Raw genomic sequence first — 23467 nt, 5'->3', positions numbered from 1 at the left:
ATGACAGAAATAAACCTGTGTATTTGCAGAAAAAAAACAGGTGGAAAATCCCTCCGATTCAATTTAAATCAGGCTCAAGGCAACTACTTTATAAATGCAGACATCTGAGACATACAGACAGAAAAAAGCATGATGATTATACAACAGGTATAACGTAAGGTATAACAAGGTATAAGGTATAAATAAGGTATAAACCTTATGCAACAGGTGATTTTCTGCCATTTACCTTCTCCCTGAAGTGCTTGTTTTCTGCAGTAGCTGTCAGGAGCGATGCTACAGTCTCACTGACTTCGTTTTTATTTTCATTGAGAAGTAAAGCCAAAGCTCTCAAAACTTCTTGCTGTGGTGGGAGGTTGTTGGAGTTTATTTTGGACACGTTTTGTTGCAGTTTTCCATCTTTCACAGACTGCAACATCTGAACCACAGAGGCTAGAAGTGCAAGAGGAAGGCTTTTGTTATTGGTTTTATCCCCTGTGTTTCAGATTTCTCATTTCCCCACCAGAAATCCTCACTGTATATAGAGGACAGATGAAAAATCCCCATCTGAATATTGCAGCACCGTGGTGTCTTATTCATATGTGGAAATAGAAATGACTGAGGGTGTATCTCCACCAGCTCCTCCCCTTTGATATGTGCAACTCTTGGGGTGCAGTCACATTTAGTATCCAAGGCATTTCTTTGACTCTCCCCAGCTCTTGTAAAATCAGAAGGACACCAATGAAATCTCCCATTAGCTACTTTATTTTGTATACCCTACCTTCTTTTGCAAGCTGCAGCAAATAGCTCCCAAGGTCATTAACACTATGGCTGGCAAAATAGTTGTAGTACTGAAAGACTGTAATGATCTCTGAGGACATGGTGGAGTAGAGGACGGGCTCGGTCCGGTCCAGAATCTGAGATACCAGGATTCGGAACACTGCAGGGACCAGGGACAAAAGGATGTGTTAGTGAGAACAGAAGCTGCTGGCATTCCTGTCCAGGTGTGTGTCATGCAGAAAGTGAGCCTGAGAATGGCCTGGAGAGCAGCAGAATGGAGCAGGAAGGAAAACCCCACTCTGAGTGGGCATCTGCAGTCTAAGCAAGCCATCCTGTTCCTGCCCAGGGAGAGCTAGTCAATGGAGCTGGAGTTTGACAAGTGGTACATCCAACCCCAAATAGAAACCTACATTCAGATAGACACGCTTGAATTTGTACAGCAAACTGCAATGGGACATGGACATTATATAATAAACACATTATGGTTGGACTAGATGATCTTAGCGGTCTTTTCCAACCTTAATAATTGTATACAATCGAGAGGATTCCTACTGCACTATATCACTTTCAAATCTGTATTTGGGAATGCACTTTCCGATTACCTCATGAGCCTTTAAACAATGATTTCTTTTCACTTTTTTCTCCTATTCCGATCTGATTATTTCAGGCCAAAATTGTTCCAAGAATTTGTTGCATTAGCTTTCAAATAGCATCTTGGAGCCATGCCCAAACAGACCTCCAGGGGTTGGAAAACAAAGCAATGAAAGCTGAGTAAAGCCCAATACAAAAGTGTTCTCCATTTTGATGACAAATAACTTCTTTTGCGGCAGGAGGTACCTGTTTCTGCAAGCCCTGGACATTCCTCATTCACAGTGGCAGCAAAATTGATATCCAGCTGCTTCATCATCTTGTCTGCAGACGTGTGATAGACTCCCGAAGGACCAGTGCACTTCATCCAGAAAGCCAGCAGTGACAGCTTCTTGTGGAACTCTGGGATTGCTGGAGGAAAAGACAAAATGAATGATGAAACACTGACAGAAGGTAGGTCACCCTTCACAGAGTTGGTCACATGCTGACCCCAGGTTTGTGATGAGTTGTTTCTGTTTCCCAAAAGAAGATGTGGGAAAATCTATTCCTGATCAAGTTCTGGACACTGATGTCTCATCTCTATAAATACCATGAACCACTAGGGGAAATACTAAGGAAAATGAATGGTCTGCATGAGATTGGTCCTTGTCCAAGCACTGCTCTGTAGCCTTGGGTAAGTTAGCCAAGTAGCATAAGGCAGATCTTCACTTTCCTCAGGAAAGAGGTGGAGGACAAGTATAACTGCAGAAGTGGCAGCATCCCCACCCCATTGCTGCAGCTTCTTCTGCCCACCTTCTGCACAACAAGCAGGATAAGAGTCAGTACAGCCCTTTCTCTTCTCACCTGCTTATTTCTGAATAGCAGCACTTAAGACAGAATAAGGTCAGGCTGGATAAGGCCTGGACAACCTGATTTAGCTGTGGTGTCCCTGTTTATTGCAGGGGAGCTGGACTAGATGGCCCTCAGAGATCCCTTCTAACACTAAGGATTCTGTCATTCTATGAATAAGCTCCCTGACCAAGTTCATTGACTGCTACATCCATTTGTGAGTTGTCTCCTGCTATGGTGGCACTCCCTTCAGTCACAGTGGTTATTTATTTCAGCAGGCCCCCTGCCTAAACCAGCCCTTTTCAGAAGGAAAACCCCTAATGTGTCTCTTACCATCTGTAAGGGAGGTGATGCTTCCCAAGTTCTCAGTGCTGATTTCTGCAATATTCTCCATTACAAGGGTCTGCCTGGACAGCTTATCAAGGAGGTCTCTTGTCACAAATGGTGTTTTACCAGAGAAGACAATTTGCTAATGGAGACAAAATGGAAAGGAAGAAAAGGAATCATTCTGAAACCTCAAAACAAAACTCAAACCTCTGTAACACCTGGCACCTGAATAAATGCAATGGCAAATTCCTTGCCTGGAATTATCAAATATTTCTTGTTGCTCTGCTTTGTTTTGGCTCCAATCCCCTGCCCAGCTGCCTGTGTTTGTTTGGTGCTTTCCCATGGCCAATACACCCTGCTGCTGACATCTGTATTTCCTTCAGCAGTCCAACATCATTTATATCAAACCTGGACAGAGTTCAGGCCTGCCTCCCTCAGCTGCATATTTACTGCGTGCTCTTGTATATGAGCCAAAAACTCCCTTTTTCTCATACTTGTAGTCAGCAGAGTGTCCTGCTCAGGGCTAAGGGGACTGGAATTAGGGTTGTTCTGCATTGCTCAGGTAGGCCAGAAAATGTTGATGATATCTAAAGTTGAAGAGTCTGCTCCAAAATGCTGTGATTGTTGTAGCGGGGATGAAGAATATCAGGAGGGGAGGCTCCCACTGCCACCACAGTAGCATTGTCAAACCACTTATACCCACAAAAATGTAAAAAGATAATGCAGAAATGAGCTGGGTTCGGTACCTGGATGAGCTGTGTGCAGTACTGCAAGTGCTTAACTATGGTTATATCGAGGCTGTCGCTTCCTGTGGTCAGGGGCAGAGGGCTGCCAGCAACGCTGGTGCCGACCCCCGTGTCCTCAGTCAGGGCTTCGCTGAGGTGGCCCCTGGCTTCGGGGTGCTCAGTCCTGTAACTGCAGAGGGAAGAAGAGATCAGTGCAGGGCTGTGGCTGCTCGGGCAGACAGACACACGCTCACTCAGAGATGGGCAACGAGCACAGAGCAGAGCTGAAAGCAGCACCCTGGGACCACACAGCCCTCAGAAAGCCAGAAACACGGTGATGAAGACATCATGTCACACGTGAGCAGTGGGACAGGCCTTGAATAACATGGTATCTGCACCAGCAAGTGTCTATAAGGTTGCAGTCACATAGAGGCACAAACACTGGGAGCAAACACCCATCTCTCAATAAATCATCTCCCATATTAGTCCAGGAGAAGCAACGTTACAGTTTGTGTTGTCTCCAGTACTGAGCTGCTGAGAGCAGATCTAGGCTATCAGCATCTTCCTGGTGCCAAATTTATCAGTCACTGCAGAAGGAAAACCACCGCTGGAATGAGGGACATGATATTTTCATAGGCTGTTTTAGGCACACTGTGTACAGCTTCGTTTGCCAGTAGTTTCTGTAAGAGCGTAAAGCCGTTCTTGCTGTGTTTTTAATCATTATTTCCAACTTTGTTTTGTACAAACGGTCCTCCCTGTGTTTAAACACAAAGCCCAAGGTCAGTCCCCAGACCGCAAGTGCGCTTGGCTGCAGGTCTAGGAGCGTCAGCGCCTGTGATCCTTACAGTGAGTCACACGCAGCTAAAAGTGGAAGCAGGAATCCACACTGTCTGGGATGAGCCCAGAGGGGAACATGAGAATTTAGCCTTTGAGATCTTAGTTAGGTTCCAAGTCAGCTTACAACTAGCTTCAATTTCTTCTGCCTAAGTTAAAATCAAGCTGAATCGCCTGCTTAAAGCCAAATCTTTACATCAATGACCTAAGCTCAGAATACAGCAAGCAACACAATCTCCTGAGGTTTTCTTCCCACCATCTCAGTCTGGGAAGAGACAACACAGTGAAATGATGGGAACTGAACCATTGCTGCTTGTTTGCACTCAGAATTGCTTTGAGCAGGCCACGATAAGGTGTGAGAAGCAGAGCTCCCCTGCTGGAAAGCACGGGGGCTGATGGAGCTGCGCTCTGCCTTTTCTTCCTGCTCTCGTGCCACACACAGGCAGTGCTAAGGAAGCAGATGTGCTTTTAGGATCTAATGATCGAAACACAGCATTCTTACGGTCACACGACAATGGCAAACCACGACACAAAACAACACAGCTCTTTTTTCTTTTCTCTTTTTTTTTTTTTTTCCCCTCAAAAAGACCAGAAGTGATGAAAGAAGGGCAGGTAACACGCAGGGCCATGGACAGAGTACCAGTCATCACTCTTACATTCCAAAGGAAACCTACACCATGCTGCTTAAATCTGGCCCTGTGTTATTGTTTTTTACAAGCTTAATCCACTGCAAAGACTCATTCGGCTAGAGAGAAAAGACAAAGGGAGGGGGGGGAAAAACCACAGAGGAATTAGTAATTGCATCCAAGGAAAGCCAGGTCCAAACCTATGTCAAGGAAGAGGCTCTGCCAGTATCAATGACAGCTTAATTTAATTCACCCATCTCTTTTTGGGGGGAGGGCAGATTGCGCATATTTGAACAGGAAAAGATTATCCTGGAAGCTAAAGATTTGGTACGCAGCAGCCACCGGAAACCCTCTGACCCTATAAACTCCTCCAGGATTTGTCAGTCTTCCTTGAATAATGTGTGCACCGGGATCCTCTGTTAGCGACAAAGAGCCGGGGGATCAGTTTGGCTTAAGCACAGCTGGCAGTTGCTACGAACTTACCTATTCTTCTCAACCTCAGTATCTGAAAATACCGAGTCTGCACCTCCTCCACCATTACAAACCTCCTCACCACCACCATCCTCATCATCAAAGTCAGAGGTGTTCAGGAAATCAAAGCTTTCTAAAGCACTTTCAACTGTTAGACTTAAACTGGAGGACCTGCTTCGGCTTACTGCTGGCTTGCACTGCAAAGGCAGAACGAACCAATGAAAACCCCAGATATTAGCTACTACTGAAATAAAAACATAAAGGATAAAGCTTAACATTTTCCAATTCTTCATTTTATTTATAGTACTTCATGTTATTGGGCATTTCATTTCAAACCTTCATATTCATAGCATACACAATCAAAGCCTTGGAATTAGAAATTCCTTCCCTTCCTCCTCCCCCCCCCCTCCTACCTCCTCTTTTGCCCAAAGAGAAGACCTGCAAAGGCAAAAATCAGCATGTTTTACAGAAAGGACAAGTACATCTTAAAGTGATGCAGCTTTCAACATCCTCCGAAAGGAGAGATGGTAATTAGAACACTGGAATTTGAAAAAAGAAAGGCACATTGCACAATGGCTGTTACAGATACAGAAGCAGATTTATATGTAAATGCATATACAACGACACTACTGAATGTATTCCAGATGTAACTCCAATGAAGCTAAGCCATATTGGTCCCACATCTGCAGATGTATACATGTGATGGACAAGAGAGGACTTCTGTGGCCTTTGAAGCCACACTGCTTACAAGGGAAGAGCTAATAATGCATTGATTTCCTAAGTGACAGAAAGAAGTAGCATTCTAGCCTGCGAACCAACACTGCCTAGAGAGGGTGGAAGTCATCCTTAGTGCTGGAATGAAATATCACCAAGGCTTTGCTGGTGCTGCAGGAAGTACCAAAGCCCTGGTTACATCCAGGTGTGCCCACAGACTTGATGCCACGATTACTTTGCCTGACCAAATCAGCAGCTGGAGTTGTGTGAGGACTCCTGCAGCTCATGTACTGCATGACCACTGATGCAGCTACAAAGCTGCATCTTCCAGTCCCAAGTAGGAATCAGGAATCTGTTTTCAGCTTGTAAAAAGAAACAAGCTGGCCTCCGAGTTTGGACTTGGCTCCTCTAGAACTGTCAAGGTTTGGAGTTTTGTTTCTAGTTTGTCTGCACAAATTGTACGTTAGCATTTATGATGCTTGTCACCTTGAACTGACAGCACAGTCTTACACTGTTCAAACACAGTCCCCAACACCTCCACGAGGCTGACTGTATCATGCTTCTGCAGCACAGATGACTTTAGCTGCCGCTTCTTTTGAGGCTGGTAGTGCAGCTTTTTCAGGCAAGAGCAACAGCAACATGTGGGCTTTGTGTTTCTCTGACCATCTGACAGGGCCAAGAGAGCTTTCTTCAGCCACAGCTGGATTCCAGGTCAGCTTTCTGAGACCAGTGCAGCCACTGGGGATGCTGTGCGTCCACCTGCAAGCTCGTCAATAGCTACATGCATATGGAAAGCAAGTCTGGGAGAAGCAGCTATCCCCAGTGTGCAGGGCAAGGTAGCCATGAAGTTGAAATTTAACAGCAATGGTAGCTTTGCCTGCTTGAAATACTGGGAAAATAGTACAAAATTCATGGGCGGCAGACTGTCAAGAAAAACCCCACTTAAGTTGGAGAAATACCATGCAGCTGCATACACCAATAGAAAAAAAGATGCTAACAAAGCTGTGGGCTTTTCTTAGTGAAAAGACGAACGCTTCCCTCCTTCCTCCTCAGCCCTGCTTTTAAAGGATGAGGTTTAAATGACTATCAGACCAACTTGCATATGAATATGAAGCATTTGAAATGATTATTTCCCATGTGATACTATTTGCACAGTAACACGTCACGAGTTCTTATTCATAGGGAAGATAAGATCCACAGTGATCAGCAGGCAACATATTAACAAAACCCATACAAAATTGATTACTTCTTTCCAATCTTCAATGCGTTTGGTTCATCCTGGTGTAAAGACAGGATGACTTCCTTTAAAAAAATACATGGGGGAAAAAGGGAAAAGGCTTGGGAACAAAAAGCAAGGAAGGAATGGCAACCTTCAGTAGGATCTGCGCTTCAGAATCACTTTGGCGGTTTAGAAAATCAAGCTGCCATGTCTACATGGCCTGATCCTCAGCAGGTGTAGTTTTGCAGAGCTCTGTGTAGCTCAGTGCCAAAGTACAGCCACCAAGGATGCGGCCTGTGAATTTTAAAGGCAGAAGATTGGCTATAATCTGATCTCCAGTATGGCACAACTGGCAGGCTCTCAAGTGGTTTCCGCAGAGAAAGGCATAACGTAATTACCCCTCCGCCATTGTACCTTTTTCCTTTTCCCTCAGGTTTTGAGTTGATTAAAGGATCCGCTGCTTGAGCATACAAGGCTACAACCAGCACACTGCAGACACAAGTTTAAAAATACAGTACTGTGAGAGGGTGCTCCAACAGGAACAGATCTGTTTAGTGATCTCTGATTCGATGTTTGCAAGGAACAGGAAGAGATTCTACTCGCTCAGATTTCCTTCAGTGTAGTACTTTCTGAAAACGTACTCACTTTTAGGATGTCATCCAGATGCATCACTTCCTGGTCCAGGTCCTGAAACTCTTTGTATTGCTCTTTATGAGGCTCAAGAGCTAAGAGAAGCCCTTGCAAGGCTTCTTCAATACTTCCATCAAGATAAGACTTGTAGCCTTCTGATTCCCCACTGATGGACCCCTCACATGGCAGCCTCTCTGGGGTCCCAGGCACCTCGGCAGACGTCAGCCTTTTTACCAGCTGCTTGGTGATGTTGCCCTCATAGGTGTCCAGCTCCACCGGCTTTAGCTCAGAACCTTCATCTGTGTCCTGCAGGAGTGAAACCGGGACGTTCGCCTCTATGAAGACACGATCGCTCCCAGTATCGGAGGGCTTTTGGCAAACTTCAGCATGTGCCCTGGGGGTGGCCTTGTTCCTGATGGCTGCTGCCTCTCTTGGGGATGGCAGGTCCTTGGGCTCAGGGATGGAGTCTCTGCAGGAGTCACTGCTGCTGCAGTCTGGGCTCGAGCTCTCGGATGACTTGAGAGCTCGGTGCTGGGTAGCAGTGGTGGCGATATCGGGGCTGGAGGTGACGTGAGCAGAGGAGGGCTCTGCTGAGTTGGCAGGGGGCACATGGTCTTCGTAAGGCAGGTCGCCAAAAGTGAAGGAAAGAGGCCGCTTCTCAGTGGTTGCTGTTCCATTTTCAAAGACATCATCTGGCAAGTTTGACTGAAAAGATAATTGAGAAAGAGAGAAGATGTCTTTCATGTCTCATTGGAAAGAAAATAATAATAATAATCTATGTGTCTGGGAAAGACAAATGCAAGGAATAAGATTAGAGAACCAGTTAAGTCTTGAGAAATGAGAAAATCACTTGAAATCCAACTTGTGCTTTCATCTGGCATAGCTCCTGACTCCAGCGGGATTCTGCTGGGAACTCTAGGTTCGACATCTCTTTGGGGCAGGGTAAGCCAAGAGCTCTGGTAAGCACGTCCCATAGCAGCCCCAAGCGCTGCTTGTCTAAATAAATTGACTCTGACAGCACTTCCAAGGCATTGCCCCACTTCTTGTGGGAAATTTCCTTCCTGGTAGGCTGCATTTAAGCTATCTTGGCTACATTTTTGTGTTCTTACAGATTTCTGTTGTATTTATTTCATGTTGTATTTATACTGTACATTGGAGAGAGAACATTTCTGCTGACTTCTTCCCTGCTATCTGGTTTGAAGCATCTCAGAGCTGCAGTACAAATCGCTCTATTATTTTACACAATTTTTAGAACATAAAGAAAGGCAAAAAGCAGTAAGGAGGGGAAGTACAAGAACCTGCCTGGAGCCAGAACATAATAAATCAAAGCCTGAAATTTCACACTGATTGGCTCTGAAGCCAATTTTAGCCTTCATTACATGGCAAACTCATGCAAAAGCACAGCACAGATGAATGACAACTAGTATTTTGCTGACAATTTGCTGGAAGGAACTATAGGCACTCATATGTCGGCAAAGTACTTACAGTTACAATGTCCAAAATTTGCATCATTTTCCTAGCAGCTTTCTTCCCTAAACATAACGATACTCTAAGATTTATTTCTCCTTTCCCCTCACATGAGTACGCTTTCAACCTCTCCTTTACTGCTGAAAGTCAAGTCACACAGCAAATGTATGATATCAATCAGTATGGCGTGCCATTTTTAATAATGCCATTTTTAAGGATGCCATATAGGCTTGTGCTCCTGCCATGCACTCCCCCCTCAGATCATTATCCCTGTAGAAACCAAAAGGAATTTGCTTTACCGCAAGCAGCGTGGGCTTACACTCACACTATCCCCTGTCAGCGGTCAGCAAAATAAGCAAGTTGCACCAGAGAGCGGCACACAAAGCATGCATGGGAATGGAGATGCCACACGGGGACAGGTAGACTCCTTCAGCACACAAATATCAGGACTCACATATAGCTCTAGCCCTGCTTTGGGGCTTAGCCTGAGCGATGGCAGATCACTAAAAGAGCGACTGCGCCGAAGCTTGTCAAAGAAAGTGTCTTGCAGAGCATCTAAGATTGCCAACCTTGGCCTGTCTTGCAGGGGATGCAGCCATCTCTTCAACAGTTAAAAGCAAACACGGTGAGGAGGGCAGGTTAACTGAATGCTTTGTAGCAGAGCATTTAAATCACAGGCATGGGATGTAGCACTTATAAAATTCATATCTCTACAGATGGCCTATTCAACTTAATGCACAGTCCTTATAAAGCATTCAGAATTAATTTCACACGAAATCTAACCTTGCAAATCTCTTCTTTACCAGAGGACACATTAAAAATACTACTGCTGCAATGGCTGTTTAACCACAGCCATGGGAAGAACAGACATTTTATGAAGATTACTCAAGTAACACAGCAGTCAGGCAAGAACAACAGTTAGATGGTAGTTGGCCATACAGCATGCCAGGACCACTGCCACCTTCTTTGAGAATTAGCAGCTAGAAATGCATTATAAGTATTTGTGAGGGTAACTTGCTGACGCTGGGGAAAAAAGCCTAAATGTGGAAAGCAATGAAGTGTTTGCAGTGTTTGAACTGTGCTAGGATTTCTCGTTACATAAACATGAAGCCAAGGAGGGCTTACAAAGAACGAGTGGTCCTTGAAGGTTGGCGTTTCTGGAGTGCCTTGGCTGTACATGGACATTCTCCTCTGGAGAGCAGAGGCCTTGCTCACGTTTCCCGTGGAGGGGGTCAGGTCTTCCACATCGAAGGGGCTGCAAGAACACAGACAGGGAAAAAAAAAGACACCAAAAACCAACCATTGTTAGGCTGATGGAGAAGGAATTTCAGGTCCCCAGAAAGGATGTTTTGAAAAGGGTGTTTATGAGCACATTAAAACTCAGAGGTGGCTCTTTCTTTTTTTAACTGAAGCATTTAAAAGAAAACGTTGTTAATTAATCAGCAGGCTTAGAAGTGCAGTTCTCATTCCCAATAAAAGCATTTTAGCTTCAGAAATCATTTATGCAGCTCTGCCTGCTTTCTCACATGAGTATTCTTGGAGCTGAGTTGACAGGTAGCTCATGTGATAATAAGGAAGGTGCTCAGCAGAGTTAACAGGAGCTAATAGAGTTGTTGTACTATAGAGGAAATCAGCTGCTGCCATTGCTAGCTTCATGTTTATTGCATTACAAGAAAGAGCATACACTACTGTAGAAGTTAAAAATGTTAATGCTATTTAAGGAATGACAGTTATTTCATTAAAACACACTGAGAACTGGGTTTGCATCCAAACATTATCAGCTTACCCACGCTTACCACTGCAGACAGCGAGTGCTAGATTTCCCATTGCCCTCACACCATGTACAAAGCCCACAAAGTCCAGCTTTTAAACCATGCTCTTTCCCACAAAGAGAGAAGAGACCACACTGATAGACCCCTTCTGTATGGTTGATTTTTATTTAATTTCTTTTAAAACATCCACTTGACCCAGAGACCATCCAGTCAGTTCTACTTACTACCAGGTGATTTCAAGGTTCAGCTTGATTGTGCCAAGGTCATTAATGTCTACTGCAACCACCTGGGGCCGAGCTGCAAACAAGTCTTTTGTTTCACAGGTAACACTTCCTACAAGGATGTGAGTAGCAAGTCCCTTCACTTCTGTCACCTGTGAGAGGAAAACAACAGGACATGTAGGACCACGCAAGGTACCAAAATCCTTAATTTAAAGGGATGGTTTTGTCTTTTTCTGGTCTGGGCCTCTTGCTAAAAGGCTTTTAAAATATGACTGTATTTGTTGCATCTTCATATCATAGTACTATGACACTTCATTCAGTCAGGTGTGTCTGAAATACTGATCATGACTCATTTCAAAGAAGTTTAATGATCTACTTTCATATTTTTACTGACAGTGCACATAAAGGCAGCCTTTTGGCACTTGCCTTGCTTGCAGGCAGAGCAGTTAATATGCATACCTTTATGGAGATTAGCCCAACAATGAGAGGGAGGAAGACCATTTCTTCTCCATCCCAGCTTTGCTTGCCATTCACTTCTATTTTGCCTTTTAGTTTCCATCGCTGGCGACCGTAACGCATGAAAATCTGAAAAAGAAAAGTCCTCTTATTATCTTGAACAATATGTTCTCTTAGTGCACAAATGTTGGAAAGGGAAGGTCCCCTCTGGCCAATTCCCTAACTCCTACAGCTTGAAGGGTGGGCTAGGTGGGGTTTGGTCATCCCCTGTTAAGAGGCCTCTGCAGCAGCAAGGCTTAGGCTGATGATGAAAACAGAGTGACAGTGGTCTCAAGACATGATTGTGTCTTTCTGCTTGAACAAGAAAACCCCTGCATTTGATAGAGAATGTTTGCAAGGACCTCTCCAATGAGCCACATACATAGGGTGAGGCATATGCTTTATTTCCAGAAGAATTAGAAATGCTTGTTGAGAACAAGATGGTGAGAAGCGTGTCCTAATTCTGGGAGACAAACGCATATACAAAAAAAGCCTTATTTTCATTTAAATAAATTATTGTAGCTCATGGAATAGCTACCACCCAGTGCTCCAAATAAAATGTTCAGGTCTTGTGACAGATGCCCTAACACAGGCAGAGAGAGATCTGCAATGCTTTTCGTAGAGCTTATAGGAAAACTAGCAGCTGTTTCTTGGCATGGAGATGTCACAAAGTTTTATTCAACATGGAGTAAAATGCAGAAGTCTGCCTCTCTTTTTAATTCTTTTTGTGTTGATCCGGAAGCCAAGTGCTACGTACCTCATACTGATCCCCAGGGCAGAGCCGAGCAAAGCCAGCCAGACCTGGGGGAGAGAGACAGGGAGTGAGAGTCAGTGCAGGCAGACAGACCCCTGGGTGTACCCAGTGGCCACCAAGCTGTGACAGGAAAAGGCAGCAGCCCTGTCAGCCCACACTCTATGGGGATGACTTTTCTTCTTTGGTACAGAAATTCATCATGCAGTGGTTTTGTGCATATCAAAGACTTGCACTTCCCAGCTTTTTTTCCTCCAAGCATAATTTTCCCTTTTGTGTAATAACTGTATGAAACAGAAGAAATAGCTTCCTGACGTCATGTAGCTTCAGAAGCTGAGCTTCATGCTCTGACTATCACAAGGTGTAGGCGAGCTGCTCATTACCATGCAGTGCTTGCTGGTTAACCCAAATCAGCCCCAACTGTCTGTTCTAACAAGAAGTCTGTGATATAACTCCCTAGTGGTAACACAGTGAGGGAGAGAGACTCCATACTGTAACCATTATATTACTACCCCAGTGTCTTTGAGCACTAACTACATCAAGAACTACAAGTGACCTCTGTAATATGAGATTTATCCCATCTTTCCCCAGAGGGGTGATATATACACTACAAGAGCTTTGCCGCACTACCTGCATGAGAGCTTTTTTTAAAAGGATGTCATGATGCTATTTCTGTATTGGCACCATACATACGAAATAGAAAGTTTCCTAGGGCTTGTGACCATCCTGAAGCCCCATGGAAGACACCACCCACCTCCTGGCCTTCTAACTTGCCCTCCTGCAGGATGGGGGCAACTGGCTGCTTTCTGGTCACCCAACCCTCTGCACAGGGAATCTCTTCTTCCTCACTGATCTCTTCATTAGGTAGCTATTACATTTGTTTTGCTATTAAGAAAAAAATAATTGCCTCATTTCCTTCAGCTGCTCACCACCCCAGGGATACATGACATCTTTTTTGCCTTCTCATACCAGCTGCTGCTGGTATTCTCATGAAGAGAGAAAGAGATGTATTAGCATCAGCACAGCTAAGATGTGACCTACTGCTGGCTTCTACTGCCAGGCTGCAGCTGGGCTGTGGGACCAACCAGATCCCTATTGTATAGTCCTGGCCTGTCCCTGTAATCTGCTGGTCTTTCATATCTTTGATCAGAAAATAGTTTTCTTCACTTATCCTATTGCTTAGCTGAACAAAGATGCCCTTGTTCAGAGCTCATATTACCAATTCCTATCTAATTTATTTACTGTTTATAAATTATTCAAACTTTCTAGCACTCCACTGCTGCTCCTCTCTCCCTAGGCACACTTTTACAAAGGAATTTGATCTCTGCTGGGATGCATCTCTGAAAGCATCTGAGGAATATAAAAGGCCCCTCCTTTGCTCACTGGATGGGGGGATGTGGCTGGGGTCTCTGTGTGTGTGTGTGCTGTCTGGAGCTCAGGTCTATGCCTGGTGACAGGCCCTGCCAGCTTGGGCAGGAACCAAGGTCTGGGAATAAGGTCTTAAGGCTGCTGGTGCTGCTCAGGTCTCTGCAGCTAGATGATGGGCAGACTGAACACTGCACAGCTGCTGAGCTTACATCACTGTCACAGGGAACATAAGTTTTGGTGACATGAGTGGCTCTTGGGGCTTCAGTGTACAGCAGGAGCCAATGGCCCTCGTCACAGAATCATTACAGTTGGATAAGACCACTTGGATTATCTAGTCCAATTGTTGACCCATCTCGACCATGCTCACTAACCATGTCCTTCAGTGCTATACCCACACAGTTCTCTAACACTTCTCTGGGCAGCCCGTGCCTCTGCCTCACCACTCTTCTCTGAGAAATTATCCCAACCTGAACCTCCCCTGATGCAAACTGAGGCCATTCCTTTCTGTCCTATCTCTGCTGTCTGGGAGAAGAGGCTGATCCCCACCTCCCTACCACCTCCTGCTTGCACAGCTTCAAATGGCTTTGTAGAAGCAGTGCTTTGGGCTCAAAACACAGACTGGGAGGGGAAGGTGGCTGCTCCTGGGAGGTCAGTGCAATTAATGGCAGGACGGGGCCACTAGGTGGCTGTGTAAGGTGCCTGCTATGTGATGACTAGGTTTTTGTGCTAGAGCTGTGCCAATAGCAAAAGTTGGACTGTCCTACTGGATTCCCATTCCTAGGGAAAGTGACCTACATAAGAGTCACAGTGTCCTAATTAGAAAATGCTTAGCAATATGGCATTTCTCTTTGCTAATTTCTCATTTGGCTTCTTCATGGTACAAGAATGTTTTAGACGTAGCTGTCATCTGTGGTTTGCTCTCTGCTTCACTGTAGCCTGCAGGCCTTCCTGGAAGACTCAGGCATACAAGAGAGAAGGGGCCTGGCCTTTTCAGCTCAGTTGTTTGTGGTGCCCTGATGCGCTCTGCGACAAGTCATCCTGTCTTGAACTGCACTGCTCTGCATTTACAGCAACTATGGCAATGCCCTGAGGGGCACAGCTTGATGCAATTTCCTTTCTCTGCTGTATGGCCTTTGGTCTACTATTTTGAAGTTCAGCTCCATGGACGTTCACGTAGCTCTTAAAGGGTTTTGGAGATAGAGGCAAAAGGTGCAGCACCCTTCAAACTGAATTGCTTTGGCTGTTGGGAGGAGCATTTGGGAGAGCCTAACTAGCACATCTCCCTTGAACACATGAATCATGTTATTGGAATTATCTCACTGTAAACTGCTCCCAGCTCTGTGATCCTTTCCACAGCGCAGAGGGGCAAGTCAGAGTTTGAAGGCTCAGCAATTGGTGCAGAGGACGAGTAAGCATGCTTATAAGTACATATATAAAACCAAAGCATCTCAATGCCCTCAGCACCAGGCACAGACTGACTTCTGTTCAGTGAAAGGAAAGGTGAAAAGGTAATTACCTTTCATCTTGATACAAAACTCCCCCAGCAGGTTTTCCAGCTCTGCTTCTATGGTACACATGTTCTGTGTTGGAAGACAGAATAGTGAGGTCAGACAAACCCTCTTTCTAAGTTCTATTTGGAAATAAACACTTCTATTATGCAGAGGAAAGGTATTTGTCATTAAAATCCATATGCAAGAGCTACTTTTGTCTTTAGCAAACTCTGGCCCTAAAAACAGCAGCTGAACTATGCCTGCTTATACTGAAGCTGAATGTAAACCTGCGATCTAATTCTGGCATTGGCAGCAGGCAGCTGTAGCTTTAAAGTGTAGCATGGCTACTGTCCCTGTCTTCTCTAGCCAGGACACAAGCCAGCAGCAGCTCCATGCCAGAGTAGCTCCCAGCACGTTTTTATTCACCCACAAAACATGGACGACATTAAAAATAAAGACTGTGTGAGATGGGTACTTGACCCTCCCCAAAGAGCTAGGCAGGATGCCACAGCTTGTGCACTGTGATGTTTGCAGCACTATTAGATTTTCCTTAATTAAACCGCTGGTTTAATAAAATAGATAGTAATCACAGCAATTGAAACTGGATGCAGAGCACAAGGTGTCTGCTTGTTCCAGCTACCCTGCCACCCTAATGTCTGCAGGGTGGGAAGGGACGTGTATGGCAGCAACATACGTAGGCTCAGGGTAGATTTACTTCTTTGCATGCAGTGGCTCCTGGGGTATAGCCCTTGTCTTTTGGAACATAACCATTATTATTTCAAAGAATTCTTTGAGCTTATGTCACCTGTCTTTATAAGATAACAGGAATTCACTTGAAGACAAATAAATAATTAACAATCTTCCTTCACTGACTTTACACCTAACCCTTTTATCTGGATGTGGTTATCACTGAAATGAGTGGCCAAGATTTCACGGCCTTTCAACAGTGTGAAAATGGAAGACCAAATGGATGAGGACCTACTTCCGTGTATTCCTTGTAACTCCTGTTGATTTCAGTTAAACTCTCTCGAGCTGCTTTGCTGGCAGGAGACATTGCAAAGGCCTGCTTCATTTTGCTGGCACCATCACAGAGGCGTCGCTGGATACAGTAGGCCTCGTAAAGCTCATCCACCTGGAGCAAAAAATGGGAATGGCAAGGAGAGGAGGGAAAAAAGAAAGAAAGACAAAAAACTGAGAACTCAATGAAATAAAAGAATTGCATTAAAAGGAAACTAAGCCAAACAAGTGATTAAACCCTCGGATGGAGAGTGAGTGGATGGATGAAGCTGTCAGTGAAGCTATCATACTGTTACAGCTGACCAAAAAGAATCAGCACAAGATACAAATACAGGGACTGGTTTTAAAACCTCAAGAACTAGGAGCTGTAGCCCGAATAAACAAAAGTTTAGAAACAACTGATGGCAAAGTAAGTATTTTGAACTTCAGTTCCATAGATGCTTGCATAATTTCCTTGAGATCTTCTTAAGAGTCCTTGGCATGGCCGAGGCACCGGGCATTCAGTAAGCAGTCTGGAGGTTTTGTAATACTTGGTGACATACAACTTAAAGTCTCACCTGGATCTAGCCTTCAATGGATTTACAAGTCTCATGCTTTGGTTTCTCCTTTCCCTTTAATCCCTGCACTGAACTTATATGTTTATGCCATCCAAGCTGTCCAGTGGAAGTCTCCAATGGTACAGTTTAATTTAAGGTTCCTTTGCTTCCTATGCAGTGGGTGCCCATGTTGAGCACAGGGGTTGAAAGAACCTTCTGGCATCTGAAACTAAACTGTGTTGTCACCCGAACAAGCCCACAAGTTTTAATGCAGTGCAGCTCTGCTCCTCCTGCCTCTGTTGCTGTGGGCTACAGAAAGAGAACTAATATGCTCAGGTGATCAGAGTTATACCCTTGTGTTTGGTGCTTTTCGTTCCCGTTATAAGCACAGAAACCATTAGCTCTTAGAGTGCTAGAGTGGGAAGGCCTTGAATGGAAATGTTCTCCAAGCAATAATTTTGCCATTCATGCTGCCAGCAAGAGAGAAAACGGATGGGGGAACAAAATTTCAGCCTATTGCCTGGTGACTTTTTTCAGCTCACGGAGTAAGAGAACACAAAATTAAAAGGTTTGGCTGGGCTGTCATAATTGGAGCACTTCAAGCTGTAAGAACACTTTTCAAACGGCTCTCAAAAGGCATTTCATCCATCAAAAATAATTCCTTCTTTTGTCAGACTCAGAAAAGTAACTAATAGCTAGCAGATATGTTTATAGCCATGAGAACGCATGTCGTGGGTCTCGTCCAACTCTAAAATCTACAGGTATAAATCACAAGCACCTCTACTGGGTACAAGAGACTCATTCTCACCAATGCAATCAGGTAGATGTGAACCCACCAAACCTTGCAGCAAAAGATTTAGCAGCAAAAACATCCTAGATGTGGTGTGCTGTGGAGTTACAGCTGGAGAATTGGATGACTTTCAAATGTAACTCCACTTTTACCTATAGTTTAGAAGTAAGCATGCTGTGAGAGACTTGTCCCAGCAAGCACTTGCTTCCATGTTCTCAGTATGGCTAAAAGTGCATGGGAGTGTTGTGAGGCATGGAGAGTGGCTGGGTGTCAGAGGTTACCAATGAAAACCCTCTTCATTTCTGACCACCAAGCTGTTAAAGCAAAAGTAGTGAATCTAGGAGAGGCTTTGTCAAATCCACCTTCCTGGAAGGTGGCAGGAGAGGGCAGCAGTAGCCCCAGGGTTTGTTTTTTCTAATGCAGGACATGCTTGGGGTGCTCATTACCTTGCTGATATGGAACTCCAGCCTCCTCATGTATCGCTCGACTGCTTTGATTTGCTGTGGGAAAAACAGAAAGGCAGAGAGTGAGGCACATGTGAACACATCTGTAAGATATCTCCATGCTAGCTTGTGTCTTCGGATCCCAAGGAGTCTGAGGAGCTCCTCCTTAATGCACTGAGGCCCTGCTGCCCATGAATCCACTGTCCCACGTTACTGTGATTAAACTGCTGCTGAAAATGAAGCTTACTGCTCTTTGTGAATGTCCACACCATGAAATGCTGACTGGCCCTCACTCAGAGGTGCATAATGCAAGAGGAAAGGCAGCTGCTTGAGTCCTTGGCTCATCCCTCTGGGGTTGGTCTGTAGACACTCAGGATGTGCCCTTGGCAGCCTCCCACCCACCTGGGGCTTACAGGGCAAAGTTGTACAAGGCAACTGATTCAATGGCTTGCAGGTAACTTCAGTATCAATGACATTAGTCTGGCTATTAGAGCTGGCTGAGAGTTTCCAGCTCCATACACCACACAAATACTAACACTACCTTGCAAGAAGTGTTGAAAAGGATAACGTACCTTATCTAAATCATACAGGACTCCCTGCAACAGAGAAGAAGAAACTGTGATTTATTTTGCAACGTGACAGTGCCAGAGCACTGTGAGACAATAATGTTTATCAGTGAATAGAGATCAAAACCACAGTGAAAGTTGGAAGGGACAAAGATCATGCATGCACATGCCCAGTTTCCCACTCCCAGCCCATGCCTGTTCCAGTACCTCTGGATGGGCACCGTGCTTCTCTACACAGTCACAAGTATGACACGTACCAGGCGTGAGTTTCTTCTCATGTCTTTTAACTGAGCAGTCAGCTTGTCCAGCTCTGTCTGGTGCACTTCCAGATACTCGCTGTAAACACAAAGCAGAGAAGGGAGACATGAGCTCTGCAGCATGTCATGGAGCCCCTTCCTGAGAACTATACAAGGAAATCTCTGCAACAAATGGCCTTCCTCAAAAAGTTGATCTGTATCGATCTGGTCTAAAAACAGTTTCCCTGCTGCCTTTCTGAGAATAAGTAGAAGCCACTTGTTGAAGTAGCCCGGTGTTTTCCTGATGCTAAACAACTGCTTTCAAGTAAGCTATCTGCTGCTTAGTTTACAGGCTGGTGCCTTCCGATAGCTGCTATCGTGTCTGGCTGGTAAAAGCCCTTATCATCAGAAGCATTATCTTAAGGATGATACACTCTTCTGATATGACTCCAGGAAACCTGGAGGAAAAAAATTCTACTGTTGAAATCCCTGTCCTTGAGACTTTTGCAAGCAAACAGAATTCTAGACTGATTTTCCCTACACATATTTCCAGTCCTAAGTGTTATTCCAACAGGTACATTCTTCGATCACTAAGGATCTTTGCTTCTGTGACATGTTTTTCTAGGGGCTAAAATATCCTGGGAAAGCTTCAGTCAACAAGCACAATAAAGGCTCTTACTCCAGGCCATTCTTCAAGGCTCTGTAGACCTCTTCCACTCTTTTGGGCTGAGGTTCCTTGGGGGTGGTGCTGTTCTTGTGGCCCAAATTATGCATTTTCTTCACTTTTGCTTGGGGCTTCTTGAGCGCCGAGGTATTTTCAATAAAAGAGTTACACCTGCAAAGTGAACATAAAAGAGGAGAAAATCCCTGTAAATCACAAACAAGCTCAAAGAAGCGTAGCTTAAAGAAATCTTCCTGATTTTATCTGTGCTAGAGAAATGGTTCTGCTTACGTGCCTGCTGCTTAAAAGGCTGTGTTTGTTTACAGGTTGAGAGGTCTGAGCAGTCTGGGATGTGTGCCGTCAGCTTTTGATGTGCCAGTTGCCTTTCCCAGATATGAAGTCCCAGGCTCATCAGGAATTACTCTGTCTTATCCCGTGCCTGTCCTGCCTCCTGCTGCTTAGACTCAGCCATGAAAGGGCTAAGAGCAAAGGGGTGCCTTGATAATTCCAGGTGTAAAGTCCGAAGGCTCCTAAGACTGGGGACTGTGCGTATCTGGAAGCTTCATGGTGGCTGCAGCTCCTCACAGGGAGCGGAGAAGCAGTGTTGAGCTGTGCTCTCCATGATGGCAACAGGGCCAGAGAGAACAGCATGGAGCTGTGTCAGTGGAGGGGCAGCTGGGACAGCAGTTAGGGAAAGGATCTGCACCAGAGGGTGGTGGGCAAGGAATGGGCTGCCGGAGCTCAAGACAACATTCTCAGACATAGGATTTGAATTTTGGGTGGTCCTGCATGGAGCAGGAGTTGAACTCGATGATCCCTGTGGGTCCTTTCCAACATGAGTTATTGCATGATTCTCTATCACGCTGCTGGTCTCGATCGTGGACCACAAATGGAGGACAGCTGTGCTGCATGTAGGTGGCTCTCTGGCTCCCCTCCTGCAGGTCAGCATCTAACCCTACTGCTGGCAATTGGGAGGTGACCTCCTCACCCTGCAGCTCCTCCCTGATTGCTGACTGGTGATCTCAAGCTTGGTGGGGTTCACATAAGTTGAAACTAATTGGAAAGCAGCCTTTGGAGGCATCTGGCTGACCCAGTAAAGTGCACTGCTCAAAGCAGGAGGTCCTGTCTAGCCAAAGGACCGTGCAGGGAAAGGCTCTAAACAAGGATCTGCTTCCAGCAGGATGCTGAAGCAGCTCTGCAATCAATCAATCAATCAATCAATCAATAAATAAATAAATAAATAAATAAATGGGGCTGCTTTGACTTCACAGCAGCAATGAGAAAACGAACAGCTTAATGACGTGGGCAATATGTAAGGAGATTTTAGCCTAGAAGACTGCAAGCTGGGGAGAAGGAAGTTCTTCCTCACCTCCCTTACACCTTCTAAACCCTCAGGCCCATTTAGCAGCTGACTGTGAAATGCCACTTAAAGAACAGGGTACTTGCCTAGAGCGTCTCTCTTGCAGACCGCTGAAGCCAGCAAAGGACTGGCTCCTGATAATCCCATTAGGACCTCCTGGAGAGAATGAATGTGATCCTATTGACATGATTTCTGGAAGCCTGGAGGATATTCCTGAAAAAGAATGGAAGAAAGGTCAGGGATGGGGTAGGAAGGAGGCCTGCTGTGAGGCAGGGGCATCAGAAAGGAGAAAGGCAACCCAACCCCAGGAGGGGCTGTGAGCCAGGGCATGAACACAACCCCCAGCTCCAGTCTGCTATGTCTGTTGGTTGGTCTGCAGAACAAATTACACGAGTGCCTGTAAGGATGTCTTATTCGCATGGAAAACAGCAGAAATGGTGAGGGTTTCACCAGCTCATTAGTGCTGCCCAACTGTCCCACCTCAGAAAAGAAGTGGTTTCAACACCTAACTTACAGCACATACAGCTGTATGCCTGTCCTGGACTATGAAAACTGTGCTGTGGCTGCAATGAGGATCTGGATGTAGGGCTGGTAACTAGCTGCTGCGATGTGCTAATCCCAGCAGTGGCCCCAATTCATGCCATGCCTGGCACGCTTCTCCCCCAGCTCCAGCATCACCATCTGCTACACCAGAAGTGCTACCCCTTAGCAACTATGCTGTGCTGAAGTGGTCAGTGAACTAAGGAGGACCCTGCTGCTCCCTTAGCCCACAGGACGCATCCATTCACCACCCACCTTCCTTCCCAGGTTGCTAACGCCACTACTTTGGGAAACACATGGAGAAACTAAGCCAGCTTAAAATATCGTGACAAAAAATGAACAAAAATATTGTTTTCCCATCTATTTTAAAAGCAGACCCCGATACAGTCCATACCCTCAGTTCATTTTACCCTGCATCTCCTCCAGCAGCTGTGGATGAGTATGGGGCTGAGATAGGGCTGCAGCAGGACTCCAGGTATTAGGGCTAGAGCTGCCTGCAGGCAACAGAGCTGATGCTTTGTGACACTGCAGCCTATGGGACCTTGTGGGTAAACTTAAAGCAGTCTCTTGTCCCCACAAATGAAGAATAATCCACAGCTGAGTGCCCCAAAGGGAGCCACGTACGAGGACCACAGATTTGCAGCCTGAGCCTTCACAACCAAACATATTTATTGCAGATAAGGAGCAGAGCTATGCAGTGCCTCCACAGCAAACACTCACTGGAAAAAGCAAATATGTGGGGAAACGTCGTGCACAGTCCAGTTATGTTTGATTTGTAATGCTAGGCTGGACAAATACTCCCCGAGGTGGCATTCGGCACCGTGGCGAGCTGCTACTTTTCTCTGGAGAGGATTGTATTGCACAAGAAGAGCTGCTTTGTCAGGAATATTTCTGTAAGAGCTCTGCCAAAAATATTTCTTCCAGCCTCAGAATTGTCAGCGTTATTAGCGATGTGAAATATTCTCCGTTACACAACCCAAACAGCATCGATCTCTTGGTTTTGGAAGTGAGATCTGGTCAGTACTCTGTAACAGGGCAACCGTCATAGATGCAGCCTTGGCTTTGTGATAGGTGTGTTTAAGCCAGATTTTCTCCACTGCTGTGACCAGCAGGTAGCCGTGATCTACCTGGGGAGGTCTAGAAAGGTTTCTGTCTCCATCCAGTCCATGTCTGGGCAAGAACAACCACTGAGGTCTCTCTCGATCCAGCTGTGCCAACCGAAGCCTTCCTGAACAATCCCAAGGCACATCTAGGGAATTAGCATCGGCCAGAGGCTATTCCAGCTACTCCAGTGAGCAGCTTGGATGTAGCCAGACCCCATTTTCAGGAGACTTTTATAGCTGGAGACCATTCCAACCCATCTGGCCTTGTGCCTGGAGCACAGGAGCAGGAGTGATGGGTTTATGGCAGAGCTCCACAGGAGCATCTGCAGATGTGAGCCCTGGCTGACGGTTGTCTGGTTCCCAGTCACTACTTCCCACCTCCACTGTCTTCCATCAGCAGTGCTGGTATGTGCTAGGATCAACTTTGGGATACAGAATTATCCTCAGCAGTCCAGTGCCATAAGCTGGAATCAAAACCTTCCACCCTGTTCATCTAACAGGGCGTCGTATTAATTATGCTCACTGTGCAGCTATGATCATGCTGCGAAAACCCTTCTGAGAACCAGCCCAAACCCCTCTGAGAGGAGCAGAAAGCCTTGAGGGTGTCCAGCAGGATGGATAGCACAGCCTGGCCAGCATCTGGTGACATGAGAGGGTAGAAGCTAAACCCCACTGACAAAAAACATCAGCTCACAAACCCTCAGGAAACAAAGGGAACAAGAGCAAACCTGATGCTGGGTGCTAGTCATGGCTATGTTGGCCATAAAAGCATAGCTCTTTTGTTTTGGAGAAGCTTAAAAACGCAACTATCTTGAAAAAGGAATTTACTGATTTATTTATATTACTTATTTTGCTGAAGTGCTCAGGGGCTTTGCAGTGCTTTAGTAGTGAGGGCTCTGCTCACAGTACCAAAAGGAAGTGTGGATGAAGTAC

The 23467-nt window shown here is 45.5% G+C and overlaps 1 protein-coding gene across 3 annotated transcripts in view; it reads right to left on the bottom strand.

The window, feature by feature from the left end:
• Nucleotides 1-23467, bottom strand: part of RIPOR2 (RHO family interacting cell polarization regulator 2) — a 49018-nt gene that overhangs the window by 3405 nt on the left and 22146 nt on the right. Inside the window, exons 2-20 of one of the 3 annotated variants that reach the window (XM_015855159.2) lie at nt 20978-21104; nt 19550-19705; nt 18892-18970; nt 18641-18664; nt 18072-18125; nt 16265-16414; nt 15309-15372; nt 12431-12474; nt 11638-11763; nt 11182-11330; nt 10311-10440; nt 9640-9786; nt 7734-8423; nt 5168-5352; nt 3246-3414; nt 2506-2641; nt 1594-1755; nt 758-916; nt 227-429 (exon numbers count right to left, since the gene is read on the bottom strand). In XM_015855159.2, the coding sequence (XP_015710645.1) occupies nt 227-429; nt 758-916; nt 1594-1755; nt 2506-2641; nt 3246-3414; nt 5168-5352; nt 7734-8423; nt 9640-9786; nt 10311-10440; nt 11182-11330; nt 11638-11763; nt 12431-12474; nt 15309-15372; nt 16265-16414; nt 18072-18125; nt 18641-18664; nt 18892-18970; nt 19550-19705; nt 20978-21104 (2954 nt within the window). Of the gene's footprint in view, nt 1-226; nt 430-757; nt 917-1593; nt 1756-2505; nt 2642-3245; nt 3415-4732; nt 4804-5167; nt 5353-7733; nt 8424-9639; nt 9787-10310; nt 10441-11181; nt 11331-11637; nt 11764-12430; nt 12475-15308; nt 15373-16264; nt 16415-18071; nt 18126-18640; nt 18665-18891; nt 18971-19549; nt 19706-20977; nt 21105-23467 lie in introns of all 3 variants that reach the window. The other 2 variants (XM_015855158.2, XM_032442610.1) reach the window with 2 other exon arrangements.

Source organism: Coturnix japonica, chromosome 2, assembly GCF_001577835.2.
Source record: "Coturnix japonica isolate 7356 chromosome 2, Coturnix japonica 2.1, whole genome shotgun sequence".
NCBI lineage: Eukaryota > Metazoa > Chordata > Aves > Galliformes > Phasianidae > Coturnix > Coturnix japonica.
Note: the sequence above shows the minus strand (reverse complement) of the source record. Positions and strands in the feature narration are given on the sequence as shown.